The 12,209-nt window shown below is 27.9% G+C and overlaps 1 protein-coding gene across 3 annotated transcripts; it reads right to left on the bottom strand.

Moving 5' to 3' along the window:
- Positions 1-320: 320 nt before the first annotated feature.
- LOC122719140 (mucin-17-like) lies at positions 321-11,314 on the bottom strand. Of its 3 annotated transcripts, XM_043944729.1 has the most exons (4): positions 9,957-11,314; positions 9,755-9,831; positions 4,646-9,658; positions 321-4,546 (listed from the first exon to the last, which is right to left on the bottom strand). In XM_043944729.1, the coding sequence occupies exons 1-4, from the start codon at positions 10,130-10,132 to the stop codon at positions 528-530; spliced, it is 9,285 nt and encodes a 3,094-aa protein (XP_043800664.1). In that variant the 5' UTR covers positions 10,133-11,314; the 3' UTR covers positions 321-527. The 3 variants fall into 3 exon arrangements, with proteins under 3 accessions (XP_043800664.1, XP_043800663.1, XP_043800665.1); XM_043944728.1 differs by having other exon boundaries at positions 321-9,658; XM_043944730.1 differs by lacking the exon at positions 9,755-9,831 and having other exon boundaries at positions 321-9,658; positions 9,957-10,090.
- Between the last annotated feature and the right edge of the window lie 895 nt (positions 11,315-12,209).

Raw genomic sequence — 12,209 nt, 5'->3', positions numbered from 1 at the left:
ATTATTTCAATATATTAAACAAGATGAATATATAAGATCATAATATTTTTTTAATGAAACCATAATTTTTCTTTTATTAATTACACTGCTCACATTTTAAATTTTATGTACGGATTATATCCGTAGTTGATACATATACACACGCACACACATATTGTGATATTCGTGCGTATAATATATATATATATATATATATATGAATGTGTATATATATGTGTGTTGTGTATATATATATATATATATATATATATATATGCGCGCGCACACACATATACACATACATACATGTAGCACATATATATTTATTTATATATATATATATATATATATATATATATATATATTCATATTTATATGGATATAAATTATAATAAGAATCTAATTTTAATCTTATATTTAATCACTTGTCTTAATATTATATTTACATTGAAAATAGACGAGTTTATATATCAATGGCTGTTATATCCATTAGTCTATGAAAACAAGGACTCTTCATATAGCGAAATGCTATTTCGCATCATAATATATTACCTCTCTGTAGGCCTAGTGGCTGGTACAGAACTTTCTACAAGATCATGCCTCTCTATTGGTGAATTCTCCAATGTGTAATCAACTGGATACCTTTCTGTATATGTTGGTGTAGCTTCTCCTTGTTGAGTTAATTTTAATTCATCAGATTGTTCTTGATAAAAACTTTGTGATGCCTCAATATTTTGTGAGGAAGATTGTTCTGATTTTTCTATATCATCTGCAGAATAATAACTTTGACTTGCTTCACTTTCTGGTCTGTGATCATAATAACTGGGAGAAACATTATGACTGGAATAACTTGGTGTAGCTTCTTCTGGATTAAAATAACTTTGACTTGCTTCTTGTGGATTACCATCATAATAACTGGGAGTAACTTCTTCTTGTGGATCTTCATCTAATCTTGAATTGGTTTCTTGTCCTACAGATTCATAATAACTTGCTGTTACTTCTTGATGATGAGTATAGTAACTAGATGGTTCATTTCTATGATCAGTACTTTCTGTAACAAAATTTTGAGAGGGAGTTTCTTCTAGGCCAGGCATTGAAATTGGTACTTCATAAGATGTTGATACATTTTGTTCTTCATAACTAGATGTTGGTATTGAGTCTACATGAGTTGAAGTAATATCTGGATTTAAATTATATGAAGATGTAGGTATTTCAGGTACTCCATTGTCATGGATACTTGTATGTTCTGCACTAGATGATGCAATATTCAATTCAGCACAAGGTGGAATTTCACAAGACGATGTACTTATTGCACTTTCTTGATCTGGATCTCTTTCTTGATTTTCTGGTGTTTCTGGAACATAAGACGAACTTGCAGTTTCGTCTTCATTAAGCCCGGAATTATTTGTAGAAATTGAAGATGTACCAATACCATCTGTACCTATATCATTAGATTGAGATGGCATATTTCCTTCCTGACTAATTTCTGGATCTGTTTCTAAATTTTCTGGAATATTTTCTGGTTTACCAACTTCATAACTCTGTGTTGGAAATGTTTGATCGTCAATCGTATCATCAATAGTTGATCTTCCTTCTTGAGTTTGTATTAATTTATTAAAAGATTGAGTTGGTGCATTTGTACTTGCTTCTGCACATGTTTCATATGATTGAGAAGCTTCATTTATTTTTGTTGAATGTTCAAATGATTGTGTCGGTGGTTCTGCTACAACAGCTTCTTTATCTGTTTCCATAGATTCATATGTTATTGATTGTGAGGGTTCCCTTGAATTTTCAGATTTTATAGCAGATTGACTAGGTAAATCAATAGAATCAGTAGTCATTGCTATTCCAAGTTGTTCATATGATTGTGATGGTGTTTCATGACTAGTCTCTGCATTTGTTTCTTCAAAATGTAATTCTAAATTTCTTCGTATCAAATTTGTTTCACCTTGAGAAGATGGCTCATCTCTTTGAGAGTCCTCTGGTTCTTTTATTGTATTTGCAACATAAATTTTAGGTTCAATAGTCTCATCTATATCCATATTCTGTTCATCTAAACGATTTAGTGATTCTGCAGGTAGAATTTGTGCTTCTTCTTGAGAAATTTCTACTTCATTAGATGTTGCTGTTTGTTCTTCACATATAGGAGAATGATTCTTGATATTTGATTGCTCATCAAAGTTTAATTCTTCAAACTTTTTTATATTTTGCATCTCTTGTGAATTATTTGTATTTATTTCATTTGAATTTGAAACTTCAAAACCTACATGTTCTACAGATGAAGTTTTTATATTAGATTCGGAAGTAACTAAAGTGTTTTTATCTATTATTGATACATTATTTGTCATTGCATCATCTGGTTGCTCCACAATTTGTACATGTACTATATTATCATTATTAATTTCTTTATTTTGACTTCCGATTGCTACATGAGAATTGTTATCTCCTTTAGTAACGGTTTGTTTCAAGATCATTTCCTCTGACTTAATAGAAATTTCTTGAGAAGAATACACTTCTTGTAAAGGTATTGCATTCTGTTCTTCATTTAAAATACAAGATTCATTTGTAGATACAATAGATTCTTGGGAAGATGATGCAGAAACATCATGAGATACTATTATTTCTGATGTTACGTTAATATCTTGTGAGTTTACATTTTTTTCGGAAATAGGTTTTGAAACGAGCATTTCAGAAACAGGTACATCTGCAAAAGTCTGTTCTGTTCCTATTGATGATTCTATAGTTGAATTGAATTGTACATTTTCAGTATAAGAATCATCTATTATTGGCATTGAAGGAGTAGTTTGAACTTGAGAACTTTGTAAAACTATATTATTTGGTATAGAAACTGAATATGAAACATTAGTTATAGAAATAGTAGTATTTTGTTCACTGGAAGTTTCTATATTATCTTCTAAATTTGGTAATACTAGATATTGAGTGCTTGCAGGGATTTCTGTTCGAGCAATTTCTGTTGTATTTGGATTTTCCATAATTTCTCCAATATCTGGCATAGAATTACCAGGGATTTGAATTTGTGCTTCTGCCGTTGAAATATAAGAAATATTAGGATTTGTAATTGTTATTGGTAATTCGAGCGAAGATGGAATTGTTGCCACAGCAGAAGTTGAGGTTGATTCTGCTTGTATTGGTAAATTACTAGGTACCTCTAAGGGAGTCATTATTGGTTGATTCAAAGTCAATGAAGTTTCAAGTACAGAAGGAGAAGAAATAGGTTCTGTAGGAGGTATAATAGTTGATTGCAAAATAGTTTGATTGATTAGACTTGTTTGAGTCAAACCAGTGGTCATTACGTTTCCGGTAGGATTTTCTGTTAAATTGATTTCTTGTTGAAAATCTGTATTTGCCAAGGCAGCAGCCAAAATATCTTGATTTGATGTTTGTATTACTTCTGAAGTAGGAAAACTTTCTGATATAATTGCTTGAGTAGATTCTGTAGCATTGGTTTGTATATTTGGTAATACAGCACTATCAAATTGAAGAACAATATTGTCTAGTGTTCCTGCTTCTCCTAATGAACTAGGATCTATATATAATGTTCTTGTACCATCTGGATTTTGTGTAGTACCTTCTAATGACATAAGAGTATTATTATCAAGGGGTTGTATTTGTCCTTGTTCATCAATAGTTACTAAAACATAAGTTTGTGTTCCATCATTACTTTCTGTTGGTAAAGCCATTATTTGTGGTTGTGTTGTTACTTTTGGTTCTTCTATTTTTTCTATTTCATTAGCTTTGTCATTAAATTTTTCTACTTTCGGCTGATCCTTTTGAACAGATTCAATAAGTACATTTTCTAATTTTGATTTCCTGTCAGAATCAATAGGTTCTAATGGTGGAAGAGATAAAGATGTAGAAAGATTTGTATTCACATTAGTCGGAGGTACTGAATTCATTGGAACATTTAACAAATTTTTTTGTTGCTGTGTAGTAGTTTTATTTATTACATGACTTTTTGTAGTAATTTTTGTAGTTGTAGTACTACTAACTGTCTGTTTTTGTTGAATTGTTGTTTTAGATGTATTTGGCACAGAAGTTAATGGTACTGTTTGTTTTGACTGCATATTTTGTACAGTAGTAATGATAGGATCTTGTACTTTTTGAACAACTATTTTTTGTTGTGTTTTTTGTTGTCGATTACCACGAGGTATAATAACTTTTTGTATAGTTGATGTAGGTACAGCTTTTCCTTTTTGTTGAATTTGTGGATTTATCCCCATTGTCTGTTGAGTATTACCTTGAGATGTAATATTTTGTTGCACAATTGTTTGTTTAATCATTTTCTTCCCTTGTTGTATAGTTTTCTGTGTAGGAATAGTATTTTGTAATACAACTGTATTGTTACCAGTTTTAATTTGCCCTGATTTTCCTTGTGAAGCAGCAGACATTGGAAGTTTTTGTGATTTTTGTAACATAGGTAGTTGTACTTTTTGCTGTACAGATTGATATTGTACTTTATTTCCTTTGGATGGACTTTTTGCTGCTATAGCTTTCACTTGTTGTCCCGTTATTGGAGTCAAAACTGTTGCTTTACTGCTTACAATACCTTGAGGATTTAAAAGTGTTTTGCTAGTAATAGCTTGAGATATAGGAGTTAAAATAGCTTTAGAAGTACCTAAATTTTGTGAAGATAAAATAGTTGTACCTTTTGTAACTAAAGTTTTTGATCCAATAATTTTTCCGCTTAAAGAGGCGCTTATTGGTGTATAAATGCCTTTTGTAATAATTCCTTGAGACAATGTACCTAATAAAGCAGATTTTGCAATTGTTCCTGAAATAGGGGTTAAAACTCCTTTTGATGCTATCATTCCTGGTGTATTAATAATCTTATGTCCAGCAGGAAGCTTAGATGTTGTTGCTGAAACATTATCTCCTTTGGGAGCAATGATTGTTTTTGAATTTATAATACCTTGAGGACTGATAGGACAAAATACTTGACCTTTATTTGTCATAATTCTTTGAACTTTACCACTTAATGATTTAGAAATATTTAAAGGCAACATTTTAGTTTGACCTGATTGCGCTAATATAACTACTTTACTACCTTGTTGAACCTGTACCTGTGCATTTCCAGCACTTTTACCAGTTGGTATAGCAATTTTTTGTTGTGTACTAGTTTTTCCTTGAACACCATATCGTAACTGTTGTCCTCCAGAAGTTTGCACCACTACATATTTACCTGATGCAGTCTTTTGTGTTAAAAGAGGAGATACTTTATTTGTTGCTGGCGTATTTTGAAATTTTAAACCTTTTACACCACCTGTAAGTGGTGGTACTAATGTTTTTATACTTGTAATTGTAGGTTTTGCTTTAGTTTTGTTTTTCAAAATTGCTGGAGTACCACTTTTTTTCTTTGTAGGTGATATTTCATTTGTAGTTTCATTTAATTTGTATTGAGTTTGAGTGGGAGATACTATTTGTGTAGTTGGTGTAAAAGATAATGTTGTTGGGATTGTACTAGATGCAGGTATAATAGAAGATATAACAACAGGCATTTGTTCAATACTTTCTGGAGTTAAAACATCCTCACTTAAAACAAATGGCATTGAATTTATATCTAGTTCCATATCTGCCAAACTTTGTGAACTTTGTTGAATATATTTTTCACTTGTAACAGTTGTAGTAGGTATATTTGAAACTTTTACATTTAACTGTTCATTTTGTGCTTCAATCATTGCAGCTGTTTCTGCTTCTTCAGCTTTCAATACTTGTAACTTTTTAGTCAAAGATAAATGTGGAGATGTAACTTTTGGACCAGTTTTCATTTTGGTATTTGAAGATAAAGATTCAATCTTCATAATTTTTGTTTTTGGAGTACCCTTTTGATCTGATCTTTTTGTATTTTCTATTTCTAGTTTATGTTTTATTCCTTTCTGTGGTAATTTATCTAATAATTTCGATTTCAAAATTTGCAAAGGTTCAGTTAATGTAACGTTTTCAATTATTCGTGGCATTTCACGTTTTTTTACCGGTACAGTAACATCGGATGATGGAGAAGGTGTAGAAGTCGATGTTCTTGAAGATTCATCTAACTTTTGCATATCTATATTAATAGATTTAGAAGTATCTTCAATTGAAGATGATTGTACTAAAGATTTGGATATAATGTTAAATTCATTTGATGATGATGATGATGATGTAAATTGATCAACATTTTGAAATATAGTAGTTTCATCTACTTTTGTGTCAATCTCAAGATTTTGATCAACTACTACTTCTATACCTTCAAAATTGCTAACAACTGTGATTTGAGAATTATTGTCTTGAGATGAATTAGGAAAATCTGAAATATTTGAATCTTTATTTACCACATTTTGAATTGCTTCAGAAGTACTTATATCTACTTCTTCTTCAGTTTTTTTCTTCATTAATTTTTTACACTTCTTTCCCTTTCCAATTGTATCAGGTTCATTAATTATACCTTTTCTTTTGTCCATATGTAACGTTTTTAAGAAAGCTTCTTGGAATGTATTTGTTGATTTTTCTTCAGGAGATAATTCTTTATCTTTCTTTGATTTAATACATGTTTCTGGTGTAAATTTTCCTTTATATCTTGTTTGCATAGATATTCTATTTTCAATTTGCTGCTCATTTAATGTATTTGTTAGATCTTTAGATAATTGTTCTAATTTAATTTCTTGTTCCTTTTCTATTGTTTCTATTTCTATTTGATGAATTTTTTGAATTACTGGTATAGTTTCTCCTTCATTTTGTATTATAGTTTCTTCCTCTATTTGGTTTATATCTTTTGTATTTTCCATATTATTTATGTCTGTTTCAAGATTTTCTAAAACGTGTCCTTTCTGTTTTAAAGAATTAATTAATTCTAAATCTATATTAGTTTCAATTGTTTCAGTATTTATATTTTGTGATTTTTCTTGCTCACTATTTAATCCAGAATCTATGATTTTATTTGTAGAAGTATCAGTATCAAACATATCAATTTGTGATAGTTCAAACTTTTTTATTTGAGACTTTTTAGGAGGAAGCATTTCAACAGTTTTTGAAATATCTATTTGTTGATGAAAAGATGTTTCTTTCTCTGATAAAAATTCTGATTGAAGTGTAGATGAAGATTCCAAATCTTTTAAATTTTCTTGTTGAGGATTATTTTGTATTAATATATCTTTAGTATCATTATCTTTTTCAAGTTTAAGAATTGTATTTTCAGCTTTAACAGTAATTTTTTCTATTACTAAAGATTTTGTATTTTCAAAAGTATTAGATTCTTCTAATAGAATTTTTTCTTCAGTTGATACTTGTAATTTTTTAGAAATTTCAGTAGAAGTTTGATTGTCATTAAGTTTTGTGTTTAATTCTATAAACATTTCATTTTTAGTATTTTCAAGTAAATCATTTTTCACTTCTATATTTGAAGAATTCACATTATTTTCTGTTGTATCCATTTTATTACAAGAAATTTCAATTTCTTTTTCTTCTTTAAGATCAATGTTTTCATTTATTTTCTTGACATTTTCTATAAATTTTTTATTTCTTTTTGATTTAATTTTTATTTTTTCAGAATTTTTTTCTTCATTTTCAGATTGACTTTCATCAGTCTTATATATTTTTTGATCTACATCTTGTATATATATATCAGATTCTAAATATTTTTTATTTGGCTTTCGTTTCCTTCCACTATATGGACGTTCGCTATCAGATTCGGAAGTTCTTTTTTCTATTTCAAATTTTTCAAAAACTTTTGGACTATTTTTATTATTTCTTGCTTTTGGACTTTCACTACCACTAGCACTTCCGCTAGTACTAATACGATTAGATTCTGATTTTCTTGGTCTACCTCTATGCTTACGAATTTGCGAAGTAATATTGGATTGATCATTGTTTAATAAAGTATTTGTAGAATTTGAATTAGGCACTTGATCTTGATCCAACATATCTGCATCTGAATTTTCACTTTGTTCTGGAAATGTTTCTGTAGATTCTGAAACAGTTTCATCTTCTGTTTCAACTGTGAATCTATCACATAAAATTTCTTCAGTTTGTTTTGAAGATTCGTTTTTTATGTTTTCTATATTTTCGTTAATAGAGTTTTTAGAATCTGGTTGTTTACTGCATATAGAAATATTTTGTATACTTAAATCTTTGCTTTCTATTAATTCTTTATTAGTATTTATATTTATTTTAGCAGAATTTTTTGAACCATTTGTAGCATTTTCATTTTCAGCTTCAACTCTTTCAACTTCAAATATTTCTACAATTTCTAATTCTGTTTCACAAGTATTGATATTAGATTTTTGTATTTCTTTTGATTCTTTTTCAGATTTAGCTTTTTCTTTTGCTTTTTCAATTATAGTATTTGTCTCTTTATTATAAGTTATAATTTTGTTTTCATTTTCTTTTAAATTCTGCTCATTTAAAGATGGCAGTGTATTTAATTTTTCACATTGTTTTGGTTTAATATTGTTATCTTCATCTTCAGGTTTACTATGTTCAGTTTCTTTTTCTTGTTCTGTTTTTAAGGCTTGACTCATTTCAAATTCCTTTATTATTTCTTTTTTTTGGTGAAATGCCCGTCCTTTTTTTCTTACAGGAGGTATAGATAGTTCCTCTTCATGAAAATCAAAACAAGATAATAATGATTTTTTATCATTTTTATCTGATGTATTAAGTTTACTTTCATTATCAACATTAAAAATTTCTTTTTCCGTCTGTGATTTATTAATAGATTCATTACTTTCAATATCAGATATTTTAATATTTTTCTCTAGCTCAGGTTGTTTATCAAAAAGATTTGATTTAAAATTTTTTGAAATATTGACATTTTCTGATAAAGAATCCTCCATTATATTAATTGTTGTAAGCTTTTCAGTTTCTTTAAGTAATTTTTCACTTTCTTCTATAATTTCATTGGTATCTGTTATTGTATTATTCTTTTCATTAGATTCTTCTGATTTTTTAAAATCAAATTGATCTTTTGGTGAATTATTTACAGATGTTAAATCAATAGATTTACTTTGATTTAAACTAATTTCTTCATCTGATTCATCTTCCCAATCTGCCAATATGGTATCTCGAATTTTAGGATCTGAAGTCTTTTTCTTTTTAGCAACTTTTTCATTTTGTTTAATTTGTTTTCTTTTACCAGATTCACTATTGCTTTTATTTTTATTTGACTGACTCTTTTCTTTTCTTGCATATTTTCTTTTTGGAGTATCTTCATCAGAATATCTGCTTTTATATTGAGAATAAGTTTTGACTTTAGATTTTGATACTGGTGAATTTCCAGATCTATGACTTTTTATATGACAGATAATAACATTAACTCGTGAAGAAGTAAAATTACATAAATGGCAAGGATATTGTGGAGAATTACTTATATTTGGTGTAGATTGTAAACTACTAGGTTGTTGACGAATTCGAACTTCATGATCACTTTCTCTTAAAAAACGTGGATGTGTAATTTTTCGCACAATTTCAATACTATCACTTTTTCTGTGACTTTCATCACGTTCTCGTTTCTTTTTAGAAATTTTCTTATCCCCAAATAAAGCTGATATATTTGGTTTTTCTTCTGGACAAAATTTGTCATGACTTAATATGTCAGGATCACCTCCTGTCAATTTTTCAGCCATTTCAACATCTCCAGGAAATTTATCCATATATCTGGAACCATCTTTACTTCTGCTTCTATATTTATCTGCAAGTAACATTATAAAATATATAATTACATGTAATAAATTTTTTTGAAAGAAANAATAATATTAAAATTGTTATTATTTATGTATAATCATACCTAAACCTTTCCTGATAAATTCATCTTTTAGAGTACAGTTATATTTATAAATCTGTTGATAATTTTTGACAAATTCACTGAAACATTAATAAGATATATATTGAATATCAATTTAAAACAAAAAAATTTAAGTAAAAATTAAAATAAATAATAACTTAAATATATAATTAAAATAATAATTTAAAAATATTGAATTACTTACTATGTATCTTCTTGAAAAAATTTTACAGCAGCTATTAAAGGTTTCTTTTGAAATTCATGTTGAATATCTTCAGGTAAATTATGAAATCCAGTAACTTGTCCTGGCCACCAACAACCTCCAAGTTTTACCCAAACAACATCTCCATCCAAATAATTAATTTCTGTTTGTTCGCACATTTTAGAAAGATATATTTAAAATTATTCTTTCACAAAATCAGCATTGAAGTCCAACATAAATATCTTATATATTTTCTGTTTTTAGATGAAGCACCTTGTGTAATTAATTGTTCATATATGTTTATAACAATAAGAAAAAATTATTCTATGATTGAAATCTAATTTTAATATGCAGTAACAATAAATGACATTATTTCATTTAAGAAAAAACATGATTAATATATATAGAAAATCATATAAACAAATGCAATATGCAATTGCCAAATGAATGAATGATTCCCTTAAGTTTATAAAAACTTTGTAATTATGTTTCTTTCATTTTGTAAGTTTTTAAACTTAAAGCACATTGCTTAATCAAAGTACTTTTGATTTCTTCATATATAATATTATTAATTAGCATAAATATGAAAGACAACGTAGTCACTATTAAATCTTCTAAAGAAAACATTTACTGATCCTTAATTAATATGTTCTTTCAGATCTATAATTGCACCATAAACATTTTTTCAAAATCATTTACCACATATTTTATTAGAAGTACATGAGAAAAATAGATAATACGCTAGCAAATTGTCGTTGTTTTCATGTTATGTTATCTTGAATAAAGTAGTAATCATCCGTAGTATATAAAACACAAATATTTTTTTTTTAAATAGTCAGCTAACTTATAAGCACTGTTTGATGTTTCAAAATACAAGAAATTGTTCACCCATATGCGCGGGCATATGTAAAAATGGAATCGGAGGTATATTCGCGGGAAACCAGGAGCGAGCGTCGCTCCCCTCGTCCTGCACCGCTTCGTTGATTCTGATCTCGATGCCGACGTTGTCCGCGGGAGCCACGTCGGGCATTTTAGCCCGCGAATTCCTTGATTGAATATCTTACACAGATGTATACCGTGAACTTTACAGTTCTCACGACAGTTTGTTAGTACGACGCCGCAATAGAATCCTATAACTCCGAAATTGGCGAGCGTCCCAAGAAAAGAAGTTTCTCTTTTCACCTCACCTCTTATCACTCAATCACAATACACTATAAGGCTTCGCAAACACTTTGATAACCGACCACGCGACGTTGCTGCGCGCACATACAGCCGCGAAAAGTGCAAGCCAACCCCGAACGAAATCGACACATTCAACACTCTACGTCGCTTATACGACGTACGTACATGTTCAGTTTCCCGACGTGCAACGGGGCTTTGTACGGTGGATGGATGGATGTGTAGATGGATACTTCCTTCTCTCTCGTTGTTCGAGATTCTCGATTCCGCAATGTTACCAACTATTACATATCTATTTTCTCTTTTAAGCTTCGTATTCTATTTTGATAATTTCTACAATTTTTTAATAAAGATAGATATGTATATATTATATTAACATATGATAATAATAAATATATATATTATTCATTTAAAAAAATGTTTTATTATATATATAATAAAGAAATAAAAATTATATAAAATTGAAGGTTATAAGGATTTAAATACTACACATTCATATATATTTCTCGCGGTTTGTCATTTTAAAATGCTTTATTAGTGCATATATTACCATTATATATATATAAATTTTCAATATATATCCATTGTTCCATATGAGATTATGTTAAATGAATTGATAAGAATAGTAATTATTGAATAAATTTTTAATATAATAATACCAAATATTTTTATACAAAATCAAATTTTATATATATATTATATTTTTATATCTTTTTTTTATACATATTATATAATTATTTATTTTACATTTAAAAAATAGATTTGATAAATAAATAAAACATTGGTAAAAATTTATTTTGTATTATTATAGTTTAAGATAATAATTGTGATTTCAATATGCAATTAAATCAAATTATATTTTTAATTTATGTAATATTTAATTGATGTAATATTTGAATTTTATATAATTAATAATTTATAATTATCTATATATATTTACAAATGTAATATATATTAATTATATTTTAATTTATATAAATATATAGTTCGTTATTACATTCAAATTAATTTAAAAATCAAAATTTTTGTTATATCATATAATTTGAAATATAAAAAAAATTTAATTAATTAATAAAT

Source organism: Apis laboriosa, unplaced genomic scaffold (genome assembly GCF_014066325.1).
Source record: "Apis laboriosa isolate Shangri-la unplaced genomic scaffold, ASM1406632v1 scaffold70_cov154, whole genome shotgun sequence".
Classification (NCBI taxonomy): Eukaryota; Metazoa; Arthropoda; class Insecta; order Hymenoptera; family Apidae; genus Apis; species Apis laboriosa.
Note: the sequence above shows the minus strand (reverse complement) of the source record. Positions and strands in the feature narration are given on the sequence as shown.